The sequence below is a fragment of the Sorex fumeus genome, unplaced genomic scaffold (genome assembly GCF_029834395.1).
Source record: "Sorex fumeus unplaced genomic scaffold, SorFum_2.1 ptg000002l, whole genome shotgun sequence".
Classification (NCBI taxonomy): Eukaryota; Metazoa; Chordata; class Mammalia; order Eulipotyphla; family Soricidae; genus Sorex; species Sorex fumeus.
In genome coordinates, this window is record NW_026606059.1 from 48,321,256 (window position 1) to 48,348,773 (window position 27,518).

Below are 27,518 nucleotides of genomic sequence, written 5' to 3' on the forward strand. Positions count from 1 at the left end.
TGCACTGTAATTGATTTGATTTAGTAGACAAATGCAGGTTTATTTTCATTTTTCATTATTGTACATAATGCTATTATATATGTCTGTGTAAGATACATATATGTATATGTCTATTCTTATACATACATAATTCTGTTCCATCTCCTTGATAAATCTTACAGTGTTTTTGGATCAAAGTAGATTCACAATTTTTACTTTGATACATAATGCTGCAGTACAAGCAATAAACTTTAGTATTTGAGTAAAAAGATCACTCTAAATACTTTGTAAAATCAATCTTTTATATGCATGTGTATATATATGTATAATATGTTTTATAGATATATATATAGTAATATTTTCCTATCTGGAAGGTGAAAGAGAATTACTGTCTTATTTCCAACTTTTTTGGTTATTACTGATGCTAGATATAATTGTTGCTTAGAACCATTTTGTGTTTAAAACTGTCTATTTGAATCCATTACCCATATTTTTACACTACTGTTTTTCTGTTTTTAATTGAGGACACTCATCTTTGGTTATATAATAAAAGTACTTTCCCTCAATTTATTATATCTCAGCCTTGTAAGGTATAAATATTTATATATATGTATATATATATATTTGCCAAATGTTAAAAACCTTACCAAAAAATTGTTTCTAGTTTTTGTGTTACGCTAAGATAAATACCTCCAGACTAATATCACAAAAAAAATTCTCATAATAATTTTAGTATTTCTAAGCACTTTTTTTTTTGCTTTTTTGGGTCATAACTGGCGATGCACAGGGGTTCCTCCTGGCTCTGCACTTAGTAATTACCCCTGGCGGTGCTCAGGGGACCATATGGGATGCTGGGAATAGAACCCGGGTCTGCTGCATGCAAGGAAAACGCCCTTCCCGCTGTGCTATTGCTCCAGCCTCTCTATGAACTTTTTAAATAGACAGCTAAGATGTTCTATTTTGGGTGAAGACATGAAATAACCTTCCTTCTTTCTTACTCCTTGCTTCCATATTCTTCAGCAGTTGCACAAATGAGATTTATTAAAGATCTGTTCTTTGAAAACCTGAAAATGCTTCTTTATCACAGATACCTCTCCTTACAAATCTCCTCTAGTCTCCTTATTGTTTGCTAGTATAAATTATTACAAAAGAGGTCAATCAATAATCTACATAGAAATGATGTATTATTTTTATTTTGAATTATTTTAAACTGTTCTCCATTAAGTTATTCATCAAACTTGCATATTTCCTGATATCCTATTGTTGAAAACTAAAAATGATTTTTGCAATCACCATTCTAGTATTTAAACAGCTCTTTATTTTTTAATTTAGGGATATCTGTTAGTGTAAGATACATATATCTTAAGTATATTATTTAAGAATTGAGAAGTTGTGTCCAAGTGTTACTATTTCTTCAGGCTGAAAAAAAAACCCCTTTGAAACTTTAATATAAAGGCCTGCTATAAATGTACTATCTCTGAGAATGTTGTTATAGATCCTCATTATTTGAAATCCCCTTTGCACTAGATTTTCAGGTTGCTCCCTTATGTCAGTCATAGAGTAAAATTAAATATAACATGTTGTTCTTTAGCAATATCCCTCTTCAAAACATGATTTAAATTTTCACTTTGCCACTCACTAGCTGTATGACATTCAGCAAGTTACTTTCTCTAAGCTTCAGTTTCTTCACCTAGAAAACGAAAAAAAATCAGCATCTACCTACCTTTCCAGGCTGTAGTGAGGATTAGCAGAAATGTCAGATATAAAATACACACAGTAACATTGAGTATACAGTCAAACTTGTCACAATGAGGCATGCATGAGGTGAATACTATGCTCTAGCAACTTTCTCCAAATCTAAGGTATGCTGGAAAATGATCATTTTTGTTCTGAAATCTTGCAAATGAGATATCCTAAACTTAGTAGTGATAATGGAAATGGCAAAAAAACACAAAGAATTTAAGATATGATACTGATAAAAGTGTAACTTCTATATGAAGATTAAAAAAAGCACAACAATAAGGAACAGGGGCTTGTGCATTGACCTCTCTCCTCCTTTCCTCTATCAATAGGATGTGGACTGAAGGAAAATTAATTTATAGGATAGTTCATAGGATGGGGATTAAAAAAAAAAACTGAAAAAGTTAAAAATATAAAAGGTGAAACACAGTGATAGTACAGAGGTTAAAGAGTTTGTCTTGCATGTGGCCAATCCGGTTTTACACATAGGTTCATATATAATGTCTTATATATGTATATACGTGTAATACATATATATATATATTTACAGATACATATATATGTGTGTATATATATATATATATATATATCTATATCACCGTCATCCCGCTGTTCATCGATTTGCTCGAGCAGGCGCCAGTAATGTCTAAATTCGTCCCAGCCCTGAGATTTTAGCAGCCTCTCTCTGTGTTTATCTATCTATATATGTATATAACGACAACAGGTCTCATTCCCCTGACCCTAAAAGAGCCTCCAATCATTGGGAAAAGCTGAGTAAGAAGAGGCTGCTAAAATCTCAGGGCTGGGAGGAACAGAGACGTTACTGGCCTGCTCAAGTAAATCGACAAACAACGGGATGACAGAGATACAGTGATATGTATATAAAGGTACCGCTGCTATAGAAAACAATTCTAGAAACAGAGCTTCTGTCCATGGTTCCTCTCCTGAGTAACCTTAGAGGAAGGTCACTGGGCCTAATGAAGTCAACAGAAAACTATGCAGAAGTCTTTCTTTTTGTGAATCCCGAGTTTGTCCTTCCCACTACCCTGTGCTTCATTACTTCATAACACACAGGTGCAGTAACAAAAATATGTTGGATACCATGCGTTTGGGAGCATAAAATAATGTAGCAGCTTGAGAAAGCACAAGGAGAATTCAGTCTAGCATTTCCCCAAAGGGTACTACCACCACCACAGGGAGACATTGCAATGACACAGGGGACCATGGTACTAGCTCCTGCTGCAATCGTAGGGGGAACTACGTGTCTGTTCGCTCAAAGAGGCAGATTTTGAGGTAGGTGCTAAGTGATTTGTTTCTGAAAAGGAGTCAGTAGGCCCAATACATTTGGGAACCTCTGGTGTCAAGACTGCCCTCGAAAGAACTATGACACTGAATAACACAAAATTTTATTTTTGCAAATCAAAATGAGTAAATGTAAGAAAGTACCTACTTAATTTGAATCCAAGTTTTCCAAATTATATCCAAATATCCTGCCACTACTAAAATTGAATGAACTTAAAAGGGAGGCAAAAAAGCTACAAGGGGGGACTAGAGGTAGTAGGGCACTTGCCTTGCTTGTGGCTGACTGGGTTTGATCCCTGGCACCCCACATGATCCCTCGAGCCCACCAGAGTGATCCTGAGCACAGAGCCAGGAGTAAATTCTGAGCACTGTTGGGTGTAGTCCCCAAACCAATAAATAAATAAATAAATAAATAATAAATAAATAAATAAAATGCCAGAAGGAATTTAGAAATAATATGACTCTAACCAATAAAAAGAGTAATCACCAAGATAACGGTACTTGTATGATCTTTTGTTTATACTAAAGGGAAAGCACAATTACGTTAATATAATTAGCTTCAGAGTTACAGAGGTCTAATAGCTTCCTTATTGTTTGATTGCTTTTGTGGTAACAAAATTCTTACCGTATAGTGAGTTCCAATATTTGAGCTAGTCTATCATGCAGCAGATTTGCCTACAAAGAGGAGGAAAAATTCAGAAATAAATGAACCATTTTCCAAATGGCCATAAATAACAGATAAACTTTAAAGGAAAATATTTAATTAACAAGTTGATAGGAACAATGCGTTTTTATCTGTCTCACATATCAAAATTTAATGCACACTTTCTTCTAATTCTTCTCCTAGTCTCATTGTTAAAAACAAAAACAGAAGCAAAAATATAAAATACTCAGAGCAGAACCACTGGACATAAACAAAAGCAACAACAATCATTAACATTCAGTTTGAGATCTGCCTTTTCCATTGGCATATATTACACACCCAAAAAACTATTTTGGAGGTATGCCTTCAAGTTGACTGATACTTTATATTCTGTTCATCTGTCAAATGCTTGAAATCTACCAAAACCAATTAACTAGAGTTTCCACAAACTCAAACTCTGCTTCCACTTCCTTGACTAATCACTCACTTACTTTGGATTCACACTGTGCTGCTATTTCTTCAAATGGTGCTTTCTGGAATTTCTCTATCACAAGACGCCTCTTTTCCTTTTCTTGTTCTTCTATTCCACTGGTATCTATAAAATATTTATTTTAAAAAACATTCAAAAGAATATAAAATTTCATAGAAGTTGGCCACTGACCATAAAAGCAGGTAAAACCTTTAAGCAATAAAGGGAATTCAAACCTAAATTTGGGGTCATAGGCACTAAAGTTTGTTCTCGCAGTTCTCAAACTTTCTGGTTTTGAGGCTCTTTGACACCCTTAAAACTTTATTACAAAAACCAAACTACCTCTTTAAATGTTAAGTATACTGATATCCATCATATTAATATATAACAGGATTGGTGATATAACTCAGCAGTAAAACACATGCTTTCTATGTATGAGTGCCTGAGTTTGATCCTTAGTACTGCAACCCCGCCAAATATTCTTTATTAGCATTTACATTTGAGAAACTGCTTTTACCTAACCTGATTTAAATATTCACATTTCTTATCTAGTCCAGGATATATGTGAACTGTGACTTTGGTCTGGTGAGCGAACAAGAGAGGGGTGATTGTAATTCTGTACTATAATCACTCAGAACATTATGTTCTTCAATTTTGTAAAACCTGCCACAGCTTCAAAGGGAAAAAATATGCCTGTTTCCTTTCTATTTGCTATACCCACTTTTCAAAATAAACCATGCTAATTTGAACACTTGGAACAATGCCGTCAGAGTGGTCCCCTGCCCCCCTTCTTGAAGCAACAGCTTCACTCCACTTCTTTTGTCCAAACTGCCAAATAACATAGCTTTTTAAAAATGAATTTTAGTTTTTTGGGCCATATCCAGTGGTGCTCAGGCTTACTCCTGGCTCTCTGCACTCAGGGGTCACTCCTGATGGGGCTCAGGGGACTGTATGGGGGGGGGGGCAGAGACTGAACCCTGGTGAGCCACATGCAAGGCAGGTTGCCCTATCCGCTGTCCATCGCTCTAGCCTCCCCACCCCCTTTTTTTTGCTTTTTTGGGTCACACACAGAGATGCACAGGGGTTACTCCTGGTTCATGCACTCAGGAATTACTCCTGGCCATGCTCGGGGGACCATATGAGATGCTGGAAATCAAACCCGGGTCGGGCCGCGTGCAAGGCAAACGCCCTACCTGCTGTGTTATCACTCCAGCACCCCCTCCTTCATTTTTTTTTTCTTTTGTCCAATTAAGAATGGTGCTCTAGGCCAGCCAGAGGGACAGTACAAGGTTAAGGTGCTTGCCTTACAGGTGGCTGACTGCACTGCACAGTATCCCTAGCACAGAGTTAGATAGCCGACCCAAAACAATGTCAGGTATGGCCTAACACCCCACACTGCCACTAGAATAATAATACTGTTCACTGGGAGAGGGGGAATGAAAGGCTAGGCAAGAGTTTGCAACTCAATGCAATCAAAGTACTTTATGTGATATGCTCTTCCCAAGCACATATGCTCATGGTTTATATGAACCATTTATACTGATTTGTCAAGGAAATTTTTTGAGGTTTTTGTGCCAAACTTGGTGGTGCTGAGGCCAAATCCAGGCTCTGTGCTCAGGGATCACTCCTGGTAGTGCTTACGGGATCAAATGTGATACAAAGAGATGGAACCGAAAGGAGGAACACATAAGGCAAGTTAAGTGCCTTAAGCCTGGTACTCTCTCTCCAGTCTTGTCAAGAGTATTTATTCTGAAAAGTCTTGTTTCTCTGGAGAAAATACTTTTATGACATTTTGAATTCCTCATAAGAGTCTCCCCATACCTCCTAGAATTCTCAAAATGTAGTTTGAGAAATGCTATCCTAAGCTATAGAAGACTTCAGAAAGCCTTATAACTATTTTTAAATACTACAAATTTAAACATTTGCAAATATGAACATAAAGAAATTGCTTACCAAATCAAATTAATTTTATTTAGGCAAATTTGGTATAATCAGAAATAAGCCCTCTCATGGACTAACATGAAGTAGCTCAGCTTTATTTCATGTGTGATGGATACTAAAGCACTTCATACTGCCCTTGACATAATTTTTCTTAATTCTAGTATTTCCAAAAATAAGAGGCCCTTGTATTTCTTTTACAATCAGAAATTGTGTCCAAGAATCATTAATCTTGTGTAATTATGGTAAGTAATTAGCACTGCACTGTCCTCCCATTGTTCATCAATTTTCTCAAGCGGGCACCAGTAACATCCCCATTGTGAGACTTCTTACTGTGTTTGGCATATCAAATACATCATGGGTAGCTTGCCAGGCTTTGCCGGATGGGCGGAATACTCTTGGTAGCTTGCTGGGCTCTCCGAGAGGGGCAGAGGAATCTAACCCAGGTCAGCTGTGTGCAAGGCAAACGCCCTACCTGCTATGCTATCACTCTGGCCCACTGTAAGTAATTAAAGGTACTATTTAAAAATAACTGTTTAAAAATAAACCCCCCATCTTCCAGTAGGTAGGTGTCACACCCACCAGCTACCGCCAGCGCCAGGTTGGTCCCATCAACAGCCAAGATGCAGAGACTATAAAACCCAGCTCCCGGAAGAGACATCTTATTATCTCCTTTTTCCTTTGGAGAACCTGGCAGGCTACCAAAAGTATCCTGCCTTCACGGCAGAGTCTGGCAAACTTCCCGTGTTGTACTCAATATGCCAAATACCAGTAACAATGATGGGTCTCATTCTCCTAATCCTGAAAGAGCATTGAAATGGCTCTTTTAAAATCTCAGGGCTAGGAAGAAGGAGACCAGTAAGGTGCCTGCTCGAGGAAATTCACGAACAACAGGGTGATCGTGATTTAAAAATAAGGTATTGAGTTCATTAATTTTCATAATTATAAACAAATGAGAGACGTATTTTCTTTTTTGTTTTTGGGCCACACCTGGTAGTGCTCAGGGCTTACCCTGGCTCTGCACTAAGAGATCACCCCGGCTTAGGGGACCATATGTGATTCCAGGGATCAAACTCGGACACCCACATAAAAGCAAGTATCGTACCTGCTATATGATTGTTCTTGCCCCAAATGAGAGTAGAATTTAATGCAAAATAATTTACAATCAATCAGACTTGGGTATATAAGTCAGCTATATGTTATTTATTAGTTACAGAAATCTGTTCACTTCTCTACCTCAATGTCCTCACCACTCAGGATGGCAAGGATACACCACTATGCTTGCTAACAATTCCAGCCAGTTTCTTTCTTATATTTTTACACATTTTTAATTAAGTCACTTTTTTTTCCAGATTTTTTCAGCCCCGTATTGACAGAAGGACATATAATGACTATTCTTTCTCAAATTTACACCACCAAACAAGAGTGAGATTTTTAAAGGACTCTTTAAGTGTTTTCATAAATCCAGAAAAATCCACTTATATATAAAGGAATTGCCTATGGTACAAAACCTGGAAAAACCCAAGCAACATAACTAAAATAACAACTTTAAATTGAAATAAACAGTAAAAATACATATAAAAATCTATTTCCCTCTTTTTCTTTTTTTGGCAAGCAGCAGTTTACGGACTCTACTCTGGCATTTAAATAAACACTAAGAGAAAGATAAGCTAGCAAAATAGTAGGAGTTGTCAAAGAATTCAAAAACCTCACCAATTGCTTTCTTTAATGCTTCAAAGGTTATTTCTTCAGTATTACTCACCTAAAATGAAAATGGATTTTAAGTAAAATTAGGAACAGCAAGAGCAGCAAAAGACACACAGTACCTTCTATTAGTAATAACATCTTTTATATTTTTTTTTCTTGAGTTACTTCAATTTGTGAGTATATTCTATACTACCAAATGCTATATCCACTTTCTCACTGCTTCACTGCTAGCGCCTAAAGACCCATGGCAGTGTTTCCCCAATCAAGTACACAAAATGCTAGTCCGGCTGAATTAGCATCCAACACAACCTTGCTGCTTGAACCGTCAGTCACATAACAGAAAAGAGGGTAGCAAGAATTTCTGGAAGCTCAACAACCAAAAATTAATTGAAAGTCAAACACATAATGAACCCAAGTTACTTCTGGCCTGGCAGCACTCTCCTGAGTATATTTTTCAGTGGGGGAGGGGTGGTGAGTGAAGAAGTTTAAGGAGCCCAGTTCTACTGCATAACCACCAGTGAATGGCAGAACTCAAATCTTTTCTAGTGATATGACGTGGAATTCTGGAATCGCCTGGCTGGATCATGCTGCTTCTTTGGAATTTTTGGCACTATGACATACAAAACTGTCAATAACAGAGTCTCAGATGTACAATGTTGTTCGCACCGAATGAAACAGCCTGGCACAGGGTCCGACAGCATGGCTATGGCAGTGTCGTATTATGCTCTCTTCTGAGAGAGAAGGACAATGAATCTCTGGATTGTGGCCTTTGATGAGATTATCTGGCACCAGCCTGAGGTGGCTTGTGGGCATGACTACCGAGTTGCTGAGAATTTCAGGGGACATTGGCGGTGGTCACCCAATCCTGGTTCCACTGAACCCGGAGTTTTCCGTCACAAATCCTGCATACCTGGATTTTCTGCAGATTCACTCTTGGGTGAGGCTCGGCCGAGCGTGTGGAGAGTGGTCATGAGCATAGCTGTAGCTGGGTTCTAGAGGATTTCAGCTGCTGGGGCTGAATCTCTTGGGGCAAGGAAGGGCTTCACCCGCTCCCCCCGCCCCCATCTTCTGGGGCACCCTGAATGAAATAGCTTGAATTTCTGCTCTAATTTTTTAAATAATTTCCTTTCTTCTACTGATTTTGGGATCTGTTGGCTGTTTTTTTTTTTCTAGTTTTTCTGCTGTGTGGTTAGGTCATAGCTCCAACCCTTTTTTTCTTTCCTGATGTGAGTCTACATTACTATGAAGTTCCTCCATATTATTGTTCTTCTGTGTCCCAAAGGTTCTTCATTCTCATTTGTTTCGAAGACTAGTCTTTGTTTTTTTCTTTGATCCAGCTGCTGTTAGCAGCATTCTGTTCAGTTTTCAACAATAAAAAAAAGTGTTGTAGCTTTATCCTCCACCTTCTTTTCATAGTTAATGTCTACCTTCACTGTAGTCTGAGAGGATGCTCAATTTCTTTATTTCTCAATTTATTTATATGTTTTGAGTTATGCTCTAATATGTAGTCTAACCTCGGGACTGTTCTGTGCGCAATGAAACCGAATGTATAGTCAGCATTTTGGGGGTGTAGGGTCCTATGTATGTTAATTATCCCCCTAGTTTTTTAATTCTTCATTTAGGGCTCTTACAATTTTACTGATATTCTTTTCTTTCTTCGCCTTTTTTTTTTTTTCTTTTTGGGTCCCACCTGGCGATGCTCAGGGGTTACTCCTGGCTCTGCACTCAGAAATTACTCCTGGTGGTGCTCGGGGGACCATATGGGATGCTGCAAATCGAACCTGGGTCGGCCGCATGCAAGGCAAACGCCCTATCTGCTGTGTTATCGCTCCAGCCCGATATTCTTTCTTGATACATGCTTTTTAAGTGAACAATGCTTTGAAATATTCAATGCAGAGGTTACATATAGTTTCAGCCATCAAAAAAAAAAATACAGCACTCTAAATATTAATGAAACTATATACTTTAGTTTCTAGAATCATGGTACCACACACAGCTTACAAAAAAAATGAAATATTTAAATAGTTTGAAAGCAAGTCATTGCTAGTTTTGGAAGTGTTCAATGAGAAGAGTAAACATCTTAAGGTAATCATTTTCAGGTCTTCTGAAATCCACTGTCAAGTATCATTTGTCAAAACTGCCCTCAAATTTAAGGGTTTTGTTTATTTATTTTGGCTTTTTGGGTCACACCCAGTGATGCACAGGGATTACTCCTGGCTCTGCACTCAGGAATTACCACTGGCGGTGTTCAGGGGACCATACAGGATGCTGGGAATCGAACCCGAGATGGCCGCGTGCAAGGCAAACACCCTATCCACTGTGCTATTGCTCCAGCCCCTCAAATTTAAGGTTTTTAAATCCTCTCTTGCTCTTAGATATGCAAAGGGTACAATATATAGTTTAAACAACAAAAAAAGTGTTCATGCTACTTTTTATGGCACCAGCACTTATTTTCAGAGGGAATAATAGACTTAGTTACTATAGTTTCTCTGAATAAAAGAGATGATATATGAGTACTTCCCTGGGACTCTGGTCATCCCTAATTTTTAGCTCATGAACTTCTTTGTCTAAGTGTAAGGCAGCAACACTACTGAAAGCAACAGACTTCACACTTTGCCCCTTAGTCCCTCTGCACTACAAAGGCATTAGCTCTTGGAGTGAGCTGACCTAGAGTCAGATTAAATTTAGGAATCTTTTATTCTGTGTGTGAGTGTGCTTGTCACTATTTTGCGGTCACGCCTGGTAATGCTCAGATCTTGCTCCAAATGGCTTTTGTGGTGCAGATTCCCTGATTTGACCATGCATAAATTCCTGACCTGCTGCTGTACTATGGCTCGGGCCCCAAATTTAGGAATCTTAAGTTGCTGTGTTCTAGATATCTGAAGCATACATGTAAGCTCAGACTTTGTCTAGTCAATTATTTGTAACTAAAAGCAATATAACACTTGAATGGAAAAAAGGTCACTATTATGAGTGGGTCACTGTCACTGTCCTCCTGTTGTTCATTGATTTGCTCAAGCGGGAAACTTCACTTATTCTCAATTCATATTTCGCATATCCCTAAAAATAAATGAGCTCTTAAGATGACTTAATAATAGTTCTTCTCTAACTTACATTTCTTAATTATAAAAAATTAGTATTATTTTAGTTTCTTTTGTTACAATGTGAAATCTAATGATATTATAACACATAAAATTGGGTATATGTTTTTATAAATAGCTGAAATGAATTCAAATACAATTAAAAAGAAATTCAAGGCTAAACCATAGTATCATCTATTAAAAAAAACTGACTTGAGGTTCATTTGAAGTAAAAATATGCTCTTGTTTGAAAGTATGGAGGGAGAAAAATTATTTTAAGTTTCTGTCTAATCACAATGTATTCTGTCAAACTTTCAACACTTACCACATCATCAGAAGGAATGCTGTTGGGTAAAATATCCACCTGAATGGATACAGTGTCCACAATGCTTTTTCTTCTAGAAAGTCGATCTTCATCTAAAATAAAAATAGTTCTTCCGTATTATTTATAAGTTGAAGAGGTTATTATTGATCTTTCAAATTTCAAAAACTTACAGCAAATTAAGAGTTTGTTAGCTTTTTGTGAACTAAAATAAAATTAATAGTTTAATTTCCAAAAAGCGGCATTTACTACATAAAAAATGTTAACATTAACTATTGAAAAAGTAAACATAATGTCAAGAGAAATAAGTTGTAAATATTGATTTACATCAAAGCTCACAATACCCTTTTACCTCAAAATTTTCCAAAATAGTGAAAAGGTATCAATTAGCCCTAGTTCTAGAGTGGTAAGTTGGGAACTGATAACTAAAAATACTTACCATGAATTACAAGTTGGGAACTGAAAGAATTTGCTGCCTCAGTGATCATTCCTTCTCCATCATTTGTAATTATTCAACTGACTAATTCCTGATCTTTTGCTTTGTACCTCAACTATTGCAGAAAATCATTTTGTTCACTTCAATGCTCTAGGCTAATCTACTGTTCTCCATTTTTGCAAACTTGTTTAGTTTGGTTTCAACTAACTGTCCTGATCTTTCTTTTCTTCTGCTTTTTTTTTTTTTCAAATTGAAACACAGTTACAAAGTTGTTCATGACTGAATTTCAGTCACATAATACATCCCTTCTGATCTTTCACTACTTACACATTTTAAAGCAAGGTTATGATTCTACCTCAACCACTATTCTCAGAGAGCTTTTTCATATGACTCCACTGTTTTCCTCATCACTGAATTTAAGAGCTATTATACACTTCATTTTCTGCTTAACTACTTCATGGAAATTGGATTTTTCTTAATTAAAATCTAGTATACATTCTTTTCTACTCCAGCTTTCAACATTCAAACAAACTATTAACTGACTGAAGCTGTGTCTCAAGTATTAGGGGAAGATTTCTGGATATAGATTGTATCTTCTTAGAGCTTATAGTCTAACAGAAAATAAATATACAAACAATAAAATACAATGGTGAATAAAAACATGCTAGGGGAGTAACTATTTTTCTTTGTGTATGTGGTGTGTGTGTGTGGGGGGGGTATTTTTGGGTGGAGGGCTTACTCCTGGCTCTACACTAAGGAGTCACTTTTGGTGGGCTTCCGGGACCTTATGTGGTACCAGGGATTGAACCCAGGTCAGCTATGTGTAAGGTAAAAGAGCCTTACAGGTTGTACTATCCCTCTGGTTCTGGGGAATATCTAATAATCACTGGCTATATACAAGAAAAAGAGAAACCACTTTTTTTTTTTACAGTACTTTCAGGCTTACTCAATGAGAACAAAAGAAGAGTCACAAAAGCCAACAGCACTAAAATCAATAATTCTCAAGAAAACCCCTAGAAATTTCAAATGTGCTGCCCAGATGCGTGTTAACAGTCTTTAAACGCTGATAAATAATCTCTCCTCCTCTATGTTTATTTTACTGTTCAGTCCTAACTCTGAACTATCTGGGCAAGATAAACTTAGGAAACACAGTTCCCAAGTTTTTTGTCTGTGACATAGGAGAGTCAAGAAGGGACAGCAATGATGCCAAGTGGCAGACTGCACTCACTTTACCTTGGCTCCTTTTCTACTCTTATCCCTGAAAGGGAGATGCTCACTTCGGTCACATTGGTTTTGGTCTTCAAATAATCCTGGAAAGTTCTCCAGTACTGAGATTTAACAGGCACTCCATGAGTATCTGACTAAACAGTAGGAGAATTCCAACACCTCTTTCTTCTTCTGGCTGAGGGTCATTTTCTATTTCCTAGTAGTGAGTTTTCTTCAACATGTTCCAAACCCAATTTGAATGCTAACATCTCTAACAAGTCATTTTTTTTATCTTGATGCTACCCTACTAGTTTTCAAGTGTGTCATTGTTACAAAAATCTCATCTTTTCTCATCTAAATTTTGAGTAAAACTTCCTGACTGGTTAAGTACACTATTTTATACTATCAATATAGTTGGTTATAAAATGAATATTAGTTTAAATGACAGTTTAAAAGTAAGCACTTTTAAAGCCTGTGACTAACACAGAGCTTCCCAAGCCTTTTCACATCACTGTACTTCTGTACTTATATAAACCTATACTTGTACGGCGCACGACAGAGCCTGGCAAGCTACCCGTGGCGTATTAGATTGCCAAAAACAGTAACAATAATGGGCCTCATTCCCCTGACTCTGAGAGAGACTCCAATACAGCAGCATTGGAAAGGATGAGTAAGGAGAGGCTGCTAAAATCTCAAGGCTGGGATGAAGAGAGACTTTACTGGCACCTGCTCAAGCTAATCTATGAACAACAGGATGACAGTGCTACATACTTAAATGGCACATGGAAATTAAAGGAAAAGACTGCTACAGGTGTGACCTAGCTATTTTAGGAGCTAAATAAGATTAAAATGCAGACACATACCTGCATTATTCTCAACAACAAATGGAAAACTCAGGGATAGAATTTCAGCTTAATATCACATCAGAAAATTTATAATATGGCAACACACTGTCATACTGTGACAGAGGGAAAAACTAAAAACTGAAAAAGGCAGCAGAGAAAAACTCCTTTAGGTATGTGGTTAGGAGGGACCAAATAAGTAGTTTTAGCCAATAAAGTCTGAGCAATATCTAGAGGCTGACTGATCCATAGGTTGCTTGGTGAAAGGAGAAATTTCTTCACCTTTTTTCCATACTTGCTTCTGTTTGTGCAAAGCTAATACTAGAAGTACTACTTAAATTCTTAATTATATTCACTCACTAAAGCCACTGACATCTTTGAACAGCCTACTGAGGACTATTACTGTACACTCTCATATACATCTTGGGACATACACTGTTCCCTAAAATTTTAAGCTTATTTCAAAACCAAATAAATAATAGAATAATTGACTAATATTTATTGACTATTTACTATATATATAATGTTCTTGTCAACTTCATAAACTTTAGGGAAAACATTCTACCCCTAGAATCCACTATACTGAAATCATTTATCTTCCCTACTAGAATTTAGTTCTTAAAGTTAGGGATTATTTCTTCACATTTTTCTACCCTTAGAAGTCATAATAGTGTCTGCTAAATTGCATTTAATAGTTTGTGGAATTTTGTGGAAAAAAAATCAATCTGGATCAATAAAGACGATGGAACAATCCTTGAATATCAAAAACATTTTAAGTACTGAACTAAACCAAACCTTTGGTGGGACAGTTAATTCTAGTGGTGCTACTTATGAATTTATCATTTATACCTCACTATCCTCACTTGTGCACAAAGATAATGGTGCCTTCTGCACCAAACTATTTTAAAGAATAAGTGAGAAAATGAATAGAAATATTTATCATGCACACCAGTTATGCCTGGAACCGCATAGATGATAATGACGGGTATATGCATAATGTTTTGAGTTTTCTATTGAAATACTATTCTTACATTCTTTTTTTCCTCTCCTTGGTTTTTGGTCAGCTTGGCAGTGCTCAGGGCTTACTCTGGCTCTGTGTCAGGAAACACTCCCCGAGGGACTAGGGGACCATATATGGGGATTGAAGCTGAGTTGATCACATGCAAGCCAAGTGCCCGTAGCTACCCGTAGCTTTTCAGTCCAAAACTGCTTAAATTTAAAATGATACCTGATGGTAATATATCAAGCAGAAAATTTAATTATCAATGACCTCATTAACTATCCTTAAATTTTTGACTCCTCTGCATTTTAAGGCTGGGTACATATGTTACATACTGATTCTTTATAAATCAAAAAATTTTATCCAGACTGAGAAAACTGTAACTACAGAAGTATATACTAAAATATTCCTAGTTTTTCAAGTCAGTGATAAAAGATGCATTAAGAAAGATAGTGTATTTTTTCTTCAGGAATGGGAAAAAATGTACCAGACTATTCATTAAAACTTTTTTTTGAGTTAAAGCAAAAGGAAAAGGTATGGAAAATAGCTACAGCTACGGGTAAGCTAGAGCCAAATGAGTAACTGAACATAAAAACATAGGCCACAGGACTCCACTTTCTAAGGGGCACATTTTCTGAAGCTATTTTCCTAAAGGAAAATATTTTTAAAGTTTTTTGAAAAAAAATCTTTGAATTCAAGTCATTCTGATTTCCCACAAAGGGTTCACAATGAACAGACTATTTCATTTCACAAAATTAAAAAAAAAACAACTTCAGATCAAAACATCCCAAATATTATAAATAACCATAATAAATATGAAGATTTTTACTCCACATGATAAGTTATTTACAAAGATTGCACTTTTAGTAGTTAATTTAAAAAAACTACTAAACGACAATCAAACAGGAATCATATAGAACAGATGTACTACAAAAGAACAGTTTTAACCAATCAGTATTTATAATGAATAAGTGAAAAGCATCATTCTATAACTTAGCTTTTCAAAGTAAAAATTAAATGCAAAACAATGTGGCATTGACTTAAAACATGCAGAATTATTTCTAGCAATGGAAAGAACCAAAAGAAATATCTAGTGCACAGAGAAAAACATATTTACTATAGTTTTCAAGTCACTTTAAAAAGTAAACAGACTTGGGGCCAGAGCATCAGTATAGCAGGTAGGGCACTTGCCTTGCATACTGTTGACCTGAGTTTGATCCTCAGCACCCAACAAGGCTGAGCCAGCTCGGAGTGAACCCTGAGTGCAGAGGCAGGAGTAAGCCCTGAGTACAACCAGGTGTGGCCCAAACTCCAAAGTAAATAAATTCTTAAAAAGCAAATAGGCTGTACTCTCTCAAACGTCAAAAGATGCCTAGAACTTTAAGTGCAATAACCACAAATTACTAATCAAAAAAATCTTCAACAAATTTTATAATTCAGCATTGGTTTATAAGAAAGTATCTCTTTACTAGTATTAATTATAACATACTATGTATCATAATATTTGAGGGTTAATCAAAGCTCAATTTGATTATGAAAAAATCATATCTGGAGACTTGCTATAAATTTTAGTAAATTCTTAGAAATTAAACAGAAGAACACCCTCCTTAAGTACATGGAAAAAACCCTGTAACATAGCTATGCATACCATTTTCATTACTAACTGGGCTAGTGAAAAAAAAAATCACCGCCACATAGTCACTGGATTAGAGATTTAAAGATTTCTCTTCTCTTACCTGTCACTTGTGGTACGTATGGTACCGAGAGTCTTTCAACACTATAGCCACTTCCTCCTAGTGACTCTGCGATCTTGTTGGTCAGGAAGTACAAACTTTTGTCATGCTTCTCTAAAGACTTTGGAAGCCTGTGATGGTGATGATGGTGAAAACAAATTTCATTCAGTACTATTTCACACTATTGAATGGTTAACATGCAAACAATCAAGATCAAAGCCTATGTCTGATAAAAAAAAATTTAAACTGTACTTATTGACAGAAATATCAGTATATTTTAGGTCACTAAGTTGAGCTCTTTAAAGATATTTGGTACGTGGTCCCATACATAAGTCACCCAGACCAAAAAAAAATAAAAACAAAACAACTCCTCACTGTTAATAAGAGATATATGTCAGCTAAGTGATGTAGAAAATACTTGCTCAACCACAGAAGATTTTACCTTCCTTTCAAATTGTTTAATATTATCTCATTAGTAGTTTCAATATTAGACTGTTTTAAAATACAAGTGTTTTTCATGAGGCCCACAAGGGTTTGATCCCTAGCATCCTGTATGGTCCCCCCCGAGCAATGCCAGGAGGGATTCCGGAGCACACGGAGCCAGGAATAACCACTAAGCATCACCAGGTGTGACCCAGAAAGGAAAAAAAAAAAAAACACCTTTCTTTTAATAAGGTATTGTCCGTATATATTTTGTTTCAACAGAAAGAAAAATGCAGCATGTAATATTGCTTTCCTTAGTACATTTCTGCTCCTACAACTTCATGAGTGATATTATTTGTAGTTCAAAGTTTAGAACAGATATTGTACTCTTCTAAAGGTGTGTCACTGGCATATGAGAACCTGCTCTATTTAAGCAATATTGCCTCCGTATTTTTTTAAAGATCTTTTTTCATGAAAGATTGATTTTACATTTCCTCTTTTCATTTTTTCATTAGTTTTTATGGTTTTTTATGTTTGTGTTTTATACATATATACTTTTTGCTGCATTGAGTGAAGTAACTAATTTTTCTCTTTTAGATGATTAGTGTACTAAATTATGTTGATTCACTTTCTGATATTAAGCCAATTATATATTCATTAGATTAATATCTAATCAAGATTCATAATTTTTAAATTGTATTAAATCTATTTTCCTTGTTAAAAATAAAGATTGATTTTATATATGCAGGAATCTGCATTTACAATTTAGTAGGAATTTTATGGCAAGGGAAAGGTGACAGAAACATAAAATTGTATTTTATGATAAGCCAGAAAATTCTTCTAATATTCTTTTTATAATGAATTGGTTGCTTAATTCAGTAAAGAATGGAAAGAATTAAAATGTAAAGAATGAACATACATGCACTTATCTCTGAAAATATGCTCTGGGAGAAAATAAGGGGCTTCCATCGTTCGAATTTCAATAACCTGAAAATTATCCAAAAACAAAACAAAAATCAATAGCCTCACCTTTTAGGATCTTGCTACAAAAATTCTGAAAACTATAAGAACAGAAATAAATACTGAACATAGTTACTCCAACACTTTTTAAATGCATGTACAAAATACATACATATATATGTCTATGTACACACACACACGCACGCACACACACACACACACACACACACACACTACATTTTAGCAAGGTCAGAGATGTATTTCCAATTTCATAAGAATGTGACTCTCCCTTATAGATACTTTTAAAGAATAAAAATGACAGTATAATTTTACTACCAAGAAAATTGGGGTTTTGAAAGTGTATTAAGTCGTGCAAGTAATGAGTTGATAAAGTTCCTCTGCAGAGGGCTAATAAGGGATACAGCACTAATCCTTTGTGAGGCACAATAATTGCTCAACATTTAAGATCGGGTTCAAGGGGACAAAGAGACAGTGCAGGATTTAAGGCGCATGTTTTGAACATGCCCCGTCCATGTGGGATCCCTGCCCCAGTATCAATGGTTGTCCTGGAGATCCCCCAAACAATGTCAAGAGTTGGAGGGATAGTACAGCATGTAGGGCGTTTGCCTTGCATATAGCTGACTCGTGTTCGATCCCTGGCATTCCAGGAGTAATTTCTTAGTGCAGAGCCAGGAGTAACCCCCGAGCATCGCTGGGTGTGACCCCAGAAAAAAGGGGAAAATAAAAGCGCATGACTTTTTTGAGGGTGGCCTGGGTGGCCTTGGTGTTTCTTCAAGACTCTAGTCTTGCATCCTCTAGCCCTGCCATCAACCAAATAGCCCACAGGACCTCTGAACACAGATTAGACCAACCTCCCACAAAAAAGATCTGACTCAAATAAATTATTTTAAAACAACAGCAGCAGCAGCAATAAAGCAGCATAATTTAGTAAAATTTAGATGCTAAATTCATAATGACTTAGAAAGAAATTTTTATTAAAAATCACATTAAGTATTTTAGAAAAACCATAAATTCCACTCAACTACTACATTAAAAATATTTAATTACAAAACAGATACCAAAGGAAACATAAGCACTTGCTGTAGTTTCAAGTTAGTCACAGTACAACTTCACAGTATTATCTTAATATAATCTTAATATGCAGTTATCAAAACTAACATTGTAAGTGGGAGATAATTAGTTCTTTTAGTATAAAAACCAAGTTGAAAGACTTTCTAAATACGCCACCTTGCTAACGTGCTGGCAGAATGCAGGGACTGCTATCATTTGACTAACAAAGTTGAGGTATGCTGCAACCAGTGCCATGATTCCACATCGATGGAACATTGATAAATTATCTTCATTGATAATTGCACTGTCCTTCAATGAAAAACAAACACAGTTGACTGGATATTCCACTACCAGTTAGCATTTTCTCAATGATGATACTAAAACATGGAAAGCGACCAGACATGTTGCCGTAGAAGAACAGCAGAAACACTTCAGACATTTCTGAACCTAAATCGTTTCTCTGTTAGAAAGTCTATCCTCAGGATGGATGTGTGCATGTATGCAAGTGTGCACACACGATATCCAGTAGCTTGCATGGTACTCAGTCAGGAATACTTATATGCCTATGAAACTTTGTATCTACTGAGTATGTAAATATTATTCACTGTCTATCATTCCAAGTTCAAAGTAATGGCACCACATCCTGTTTTCTTGTTACCTCAGCATTCTATGGCCCAAAACAATTTCTAGCAAAGTCAATGCTCACTGAACACCTATTAAAAAGAATGAATTTATGAAGATCCCTGTCTTGAGTATTTTAGATACCTCCTTTTAAAAATTAACATTCTTTGATAAAGTTTACAACACTGACAGTGCCTAATTCATCTTTTTTTTTTCTTAAATGAAACTATGAAAGTATACCTGTAAAGCTATGGCCAATCGAATGAGATCAATAACCACTTCCTCATTGGCTAATTCAATGGTTATAAGAGCAAGAGAAGTATAAAGTAACTCATAGTTTTTTTGAATGTTGTCTTCTTCTTTACATCCCAAATATATATGTCGATAGAGTTGTTGCCCATTCTGAAAATGGAAAAAAAAAATTACTCAACATCTCTCTAGCAATTTTCCTTCTTTAAGCAAACAAACAGAAAGCACCCCTACTCCCCTGTCAATTGGATCTGAAGCCACACCCTGCCCCCTGGACCACTGCAGCAAGCCCCTAGGAAAAACAGGAGGCAGGGCATCAAGTCATTACCCACTTTGGGAAACTGATTTAGTTAAGCGGGATTTAATGAAGCTGAGATCCTGACTGCCTCTCTCATCTTTATGTCCCAGTAGGGCATATAACAGAGCCTCAGACAAAGTAAGCACGCATTATATTAATTCGTAGTTAATACACAGTCTGAAAAGATATGAAAGTGAAGCTATTAAAAAAGCCATTAAACATGGAATCAGCATGTGTTTGGGATAAAGAGGAACGCAGCATATTCTCTCGAATGCGTCTCTCTCTCTTTCCCTCTCTTCCTTAGAACTTCAAATAAAACCTGCCACACTTCAAAAAAAGGGCAGAAATTATAGGAATAACACTTTACTGAAATGATGAAATTTAGAATAGCAAAGTAGTCCAAAAATCTTAAGGACACTGCTTAAGTACACAGGCAGGAGGGTAAATCATTTGGGCTGTTGTGGAAGGCTGGAGAAGCTGAGAGTGGCACTCTTAAGGGCTGCAGCTCCAAGATATCGTGGCTTTATTTTTCAGACCACAGCTCAAAGTGAAATTATCTAACAATTCAAGTCATACCTTATTTAAAAAACAATCTTACCTTTTTCATGAAACTTGTATCTTGTCTACAAATTTTTTCTCTTTTTATCTTTAGGTCAGCTACATCAGGTATTATTCTAGAGATAATAATAGTTTTAAATAGCACATTTACTTATAATTTCATATCTTATAAGACAAATTCAATTTACATTTAGGAGTTACTTTCACTTCCCTGAGCATTTTAAATAAACCTACAAAGGTAATAATGGCACTGAATCACAGAGCTTAAACTGCATGAAGTAATCTCAACTCCTAATGCCATTCTTAAATTTAAACAAAAATCGAAGCCAAACTTATGTAACTAGTGATTATTAACTGATCTCTAAAAGTACATCACAGGAACTTCATACACTGCTCTTTCTAAAATGCATTTATAATTAATTTAGAAAATTTAAATAAAACACTGGATTAAAAAAGCTTGACAATGCCACTTTTAAAAATTACTCTAGAGCCGCGTGAGACGGGCACGGAGGCCCAGCTCTGGGCAACAAAGCTGAACGGCTCCAATTCCAACAGGTACAGCCCGCCCCCAAGGGCCTGGGTTCCTCTCTGGGCACGCGCAGCTAGAAACAGCCCCGAGACAGCCGGTTTTCAACCCCTGAGCCGCGTGGGACGGGCACAGAGGCCCAGCTCTGGGCAACAAAGCTGAACGGCTCCAATTCCAACAGGTACAGCCCGCCCCCAAGGGCCTGGGTTCCTGTCTGGGCACGCGCAGCTAGAAACAGCCCCGAGACAGCCGGTTTTCAACCCCTGAGCCGCGTGGGACGGGCACGGAGGCCCAGCTCTGGGCAACAAAGCTGAACGGCTCCAATTCCAACAGGTACAGCCCGCCCCCAAGGGCCTGGGTTCCTCTCTGGGCACGCGCAGCTAGAAACAGCCCCGAGACAGCCGGTTTTCAACCCCTGAGCCGCGTGGGACGGGCACGGAGGCCCAGCTCTGGGCAACAAAGCTGAACGGCTCCAATTCCAACAGGTACAGCCCGCCCCCAAGGGCCTGGGTTCCTCTCTGGGCACGCGCAGCTAGAAACAGCCCCGAGACAGCCGGTTTTCAACCCCTGAGCCGCGTGGGACGGGCACGGAGGCCCAGCTCTGGGCAACAAAGCTGAACGGCTCCAATTCCAACAGGTACAGCCCGCCCCCAAGGGCCTGGGTTCCTCTCTGGGCACGCGCAGCTAGAAACAGCCCCGAGACAGCCGGTTTTCAACCCCTGAGCCGCGTGGGACAGGCACAGAGGCCCAGCTCTGGGCAACAAAGCTGAACGGCTCCAATTCCAACAGGTACAGCCCGCCCCCAAGGGCCTGGGTTCCTCTCTGGGCACGCGCAGCTAGAAACAGCCCCGAGACAGCCGGTTTTCAACCCCTGAGCCGCGTGGGACGGGCACGGAGGCCCAGCTCTGGGCAACAAAGCTGAACGGCTCCAATTCCAACAGGTACAGCCCGCCCCCAAGGGCCTGGGTTCCTCTCTGGGCACGCGCAGCTAGAAACAGCCCCGAGACAACCGGTTTTCAACCCCTGAGCCGCGTGGGACGGGCACGGAGGCCCAGCTCTGGGCAACAAAGCTGAACGGCTCCAATTCCAACAGGTACAGCCCGCCCCCAAGGGCCTGGGTTCCTCTCTGGGCACGCGCAGCTAGAAACAGCCCCGAGACAGCCGGTTTTCAACCCCTGAGCCGCGTGGGACGGGCACGGAGGCCCAGCTCTGGGCAACAAAGCTGAACGGCTCCAATTCCAACAGGTACAGCCCGCCCCCAAGGGCCTGGGTTCCTCTCTGGGCACGCGCAGCTAGAAACAGCCCCGAGACAGCCGGTTTTCAACCCCTGAGCCGCGTGGGACGGGCACGGAGGCCCAGCTCTGGGCAACAAAGCTGAACGGCTCCAATTCCAACAGGTACAGCCCGCCCCCAAGGGCCTGGGTTCCTCTCTGGGCACGCGCAGCTAGAAACAGCCCCGAGACAGCCGGTTTTCAACCCCTGAGCCGCGTGGGACGGGCACGGAGGCCCAGCTCTGGGCAACAAAGCTGAACGGCTCCAATTCCAACAGGTACAGCCCGCCCCCAAGGGCCTGGGTTCCTCTCTGGGCACGCGCAGCTAGAAACAGCCCCGAGACAGCCGGTTTTCAACCCCTGAGCCGCGTGGGACGGGCACGGAGGCCCAGCTCTGGGCAACAAAGCTGAACGGCTCCAATTCCAACAGGTACAGCCCGCCCCCAAGGGCCTGGGTTCCTCTCTGGGCACGCGCAGCTAGAAACAGCCCCGAGACAGCCGGTTTTCAACCCCTGAGCCGCGTGGGACGGGCACGGAGGCCCAGCTCTGGGCAACAAAGCTGAACGGCTCCAATTCCAACAGGTACAGCCCGCCCCCAAGGGCCTGGGTTCCTCTCTGGGCACGCGCAGCTAGAAACAGCCCCGAGACAGCCGGTTTTCAACCCCTGAGCCACGTGGGACGGGCACGGAGGCCCAGCTCTGGGCAACAAAGCTGAACGGCTCCAATTCCAACAGGTACAGCCCGCCCCCAAGGGCCTGGGTTCCTCTCTGGGCACGCGCAGCTAGAAACAGCCCCGAGACAGCCGGTTTTCAACCCCTGAGCCGCGTGGGACGGGCACGGAGGCCCAGCTCTGGGCAACAAAGCTGAACGGCTCCAATTCCAACAGGTACAGCCCGCCCCCAAGGGCCTGGGTTCCTCTCTGGGCACGCGCAGCTAGAAACAGCCCCGAGACAGCCGGTTTTCAACCCCTGAGCCGCGTGGGACGGGCACAGAGGCCCAGCTCTGGGCAACAAAGCTGAAAGGCTCCAATTCCAAACAGGAGACATTCCCAACTCCTCGCCCAGTGCCAGGGACTCTTTCCGGAGCCGCGGCCGCTAACGCGGCTGCGAAATATTTTCCCACTACATATGCCATAGGAACCATAAGCTAACTTCTTAGATGGAAACTTCTCTATTTTAGCTCAGCCACTAGAAATATAGTTGCCAATAACTCATAAGCCTATCTTAACTCACACTGCATATCAAGCAGAATAGTAACACTGAACGTGAAGGACTAAACCACACCTCTCACAATGGTAAAGCAACGCAAAAGCCCACCAAACATTCATATTGAAGAGTCTAGCCCAGATGACACCAACAGTACTGTAGTGTTAGGCAACCTCTCTGACAAGGAATTCAGAAGGGAGCTACTTAGGATGCTTAGGGAATTAAAAGAAACAATGGAAAGCAATGCCAATAGAAGACAAGAGGATCTGAAGGCAGAAATGAGGAAAATGCAATCAGAAATGTCAGACCTGAAAAATCTCGTAGGCGAATTGAAAAGCTCAGTGGAAGGCCTCAGCAGCAGAGTAACAGCGGCTGAGAACAGAATCAGTGAGCTCGAAGATGAAGTTCAGAGACTCTCCCGAAAAGAGCAGAAAATGGAAAAGAGACTCACAATTCGGGAACAGATGGCAAGAGAAGATCGTGATGAAGCCAAGAGGGGTAACATAAGAATTATTGGAGTCCCAGAGGGACAGGAAGAAAACCTCGATGAAGAAGAAACTGTCAAAGACATCATTGCTACAACATTTCCAGAGCTGAAGAAAACTTGTGACCACATTCAGGAGGCCCGAAGGGTACCAGCTAGAAGAAATCCGAATAAAAATACCCCAAGACACATTCTGATCAAAATGACCAAAACCTTAGACAGAGACAAAATTCTGAAAGCAGCAAGATCGAAGAAAGAAATCTCTTACAAAGGAGCATCCTTAAAATTCACAGCTGATTTTTCTGATGAAACCCTCATGGCCCGAAAACAGTGGTGGGACATAGTAAAAAAACTCAATGAAATAAATGCCTCCCCCAAAATACTTTTCCCAGCAAGACTCTCATTCATAATAGAAGGAACAACACACAGTTTCACAGACAAACAACAGCTAAGGAACTTCATAGACTCAAAACCATGGTTACAAGAACAACTAAATGGGCTACTTTAAGGCAAGAAAGGCCCCTCAAATACACCCAATTTTAACATAACAATGGGACAAAATCCCATAACAATAATCTCTCTCAATGTCAATGGGCTAAACGCACCAATTAAAAGACATAGAGTGGCAGGATGGATTAGAAAATTGAACCCAACATTCTGCTGCCTGCAAGAAACGCATCTCAATAGTCAAAGCAAACACAGACTCAGAGTCAAAGGCTGGAAAACAATCCTACAGGCAAACAGCTCCCATAAAAAAGCTGGGGTAGCCATCCTTATATCAGACCACATTGATTTCAGAGTGAGGAAGGTCATAAGAGACAGTGAAGGCCATTACTTATTGATCAGAGGATCTGTACAACAGGAAGAACTTACAATAATAAATGTATATGCACCTAATGAGAGACCAGCAAAGTACTTAAAACAACTACTCATAGATTTGGAAAAAGACATCAATAGCAACACAATACTAGTGGGAGACTTCAACACTGCTTTGTCACCTCTTGATAGATCAACCAGACTCAAGCTTAGCAAGGACATACTTCAGTTGAGGGAAACAATGGAAGAAAGGGACTTAGTAGATATATACAGGACACTTCATCCACAAAAAGCTGAATACACATTCTTCTCAAGCGTACATGGAACATTCTCCAAGATAGACCACATGCTGAGCCACAAAACATGCCTCCATAAAATTAAGAAGGTAGAGATTGTATCAACAATCTTCTCAGACCATAATGCGCTGAAATTAGAAGTAAATCACACACAAAAACAGAAAACTAAATCAAAAACCTGGAAATTAAACAGTGCACTATTGAACAACAAGTGGCTTAGACAGGAAATCAAAGAGGAAATCAAAAGATTCCTAGAAACGAATGAAAATGAGAACACGAGTTACCAAAACTTATGGGACACAGCAAAGGCTGTGTTAAGAGGAAAGTTTATAGCTCTACAAGCATTCCTCAGGAAGGAGGAGCGAGCACACATAAGTAACCTAACCTCACAGCTTAAGAGCTTGGAGAAGGACCAAAAAAAGGAGCACAACCCGAACAGGAGAAAGGAAATAATAAAACTCAGAGCAGAGATTAACGAGATGGAAACCCAAAAAACAATACGAAAGATCAATGAAACCAAGAGCTGGTTCTTTGAGAAAATTAACAAGATCGATAAGCCTCTAGCAAAACTCACAAAGAAAGGGAGAGAGAAAACCCTAATAAACCGAATCAGAAATGAAAAGGGGGTCATTACAACAGAAACCACAGAAATTCAGAGGATCCTCAGGGAGTACTTTGAGAAGCTTTATGCCACGGAACATCAAAACCTCGAGGAAATGGATAAATTCCTAGACTCCTACAGACTCCCAAGGCTGAACCAAGAAGACCTGGAATACCTGAACAGACCTATCACCATCAAGGAAATTGAAATGGTAATAAAAAGTCTCCCCAAGCACAAAAGTCCTGGCCCGGATGGATTCACTAGTGAATTCTTCCAAATCTTTAAAGAGGACTTACTCCCAATACTCTTTAAGCTTTTCCACGAAATTGAAATATCAAAAACACTTCCAAACAGTTTCTACGAAGCAAATATCACACTGATACCAAAAGCAGACAGAGATACCACAAAGAAAGAGAATTACAGGCCGATATCCCTGATGAACACAGATGCAAAGATCCTCAACAAACTACTAGCAAATAGAATCCAACTACTCATCAAAAAGATCATACACCATGACCAAGTAGGATTCATCCCAGGGATGCAAGGATGGTTCAACATTCGGAAATCAATCAACATAATCCACCATATCAACAAAAGAAAAGATAAAAAGCATATGATCATATCAATAGATGCAGAGAAAGCATTTGATAAGATCCAGCACCCCTTTATGATGAAAACCCTAGCCAAAATGGGTATAGAGGGGACCTTCCTCAACATAATTAAAGCCATCTACCACAAGCCTACAGCAAGCATCATCCTCAATGGGGAAAAACTGAGAGCCTTCCCTCTAAGATCAGGGACGAGACAGGGATGCCCACTCTCTCCACTGCTGTTCAATATAGTACTGGAAGTACTTGCAATAGCGATTAGGCAGGAAAAAGATATTAAGGGCATTCAGGTAGGAAAGGAAGAAATCAAGCTCTCACTATTCGCAGATGATATGATACTCTACTTAGAGAACCCAATAACTTTCACCAAAAAACTCTTAGAAACAATAGACTCGTATAGTAAAGTTGCAGGTTATAAAATCAATACCCAAAAGTCCATGGCTTTCCTATACGCAAACAGTGAGAGAGAAGAAAGCAACATGAAAAAAACAATCCCTTTCACAATTGTGCCCCAGAAAATCAAGTACCTAGGAATCAGCTTAACTAAGGAAGTAAAGGACCTGTACAAAGAAAACTACAAAACGCTACTTCAGGAAATAAAAGAGGACATGAGGAAATGGAAAGATATCCCCTGCTCATGGGTCGGGAGACTTAACATTGTCAAAATGGCAATACTACCGAAAGCATTGTATAAATTCAATGCAATCCCTATAAGGATACCCATGACATTCTTCAAAGAAATGGAGCAAACACTCTTGAAATTTATATGGAACAATAAGCCCCCACGAATAGCTAAAGCAATTCTTGGGAAAAAGAAAATGGGAGGAATCAACCTCCCGAACTTCAAATTGTACTACAAAGCAGTAATAATTAAAACAGCATGGTACTGGAACAAAGGCAGAACTGCAGACCAATGGAACAGGGTTGAATACACTGACATCTCTCCTCAATCATATGCTCATCTAATCTTTGATAAAGGTGCAAGTAATGTGAAGTGGAGTAAGGAAAGCCTCTTTAATAAATTGTGTTGGCATCACTGGACGGCTACATGCAAAAAAATAGGCTCAGAACTCTGCCTAACACCATGTACAAAGGTAAGATCAAAATGGATTAAAGACCTCAACATCAGACCAG

At 39.1% G+C, this 27,518-nt stretch overlaps 1 protein-coding gene across 2 annotated transcripts in view; it reads right to left on the minus strand.

Annotated features, from left to right (window-relative positions):
- The window catches only part of EFR3A (EFR3 homolog A), a 98,411-nt gene that overhangs the window by 2,704 nt on the left and 68,189 nt on the right, over positions 1 to 27,518 (minus strand). For both annotated transcript variants that reach the window (XM_056106602.1, XM_056106639.1), the window contains 9 exons: positions 20,618 to 20,693; positions 19,713 to 19,874; positions 19,029 to 19,160; positions 17,740 to 17,807; positions 16,401 to 16,528; positions 11,184 to 11,275; positions 7,785 to 7,833; positions 4,156 to 4,259; positions 3,647 to 3,696 (listed from right to left, as the gene is read on the minus strand). In XM_056106602.1, the coding sequence (XP_055962577.1) occupies positions 3,647 to 3,696; positions 4,156 to 4,259; positions 7,785 to 7,833; positions 11,184 to 11,275; positions 16,401 to 16,528; positions 17,740 to 17,807; positions 19,029 to 19,160; positions 19,713 to 19,874; positions 20,618 to 20,693 (861 nt within the window). The remainder of the gene's footprint in view (positions 1 to 3,646; positions 3,697 to 4,155; positions 4,260 to 7,784; positions 7,834 to 11,183; positions 11,276 to 16,400; positions 16,529 to 17,739; positions 17,808 to 19,028; positions 19,161 to 19,712; positions 19,875 to 20,617; positions 20,694 to 27,518) is intronic.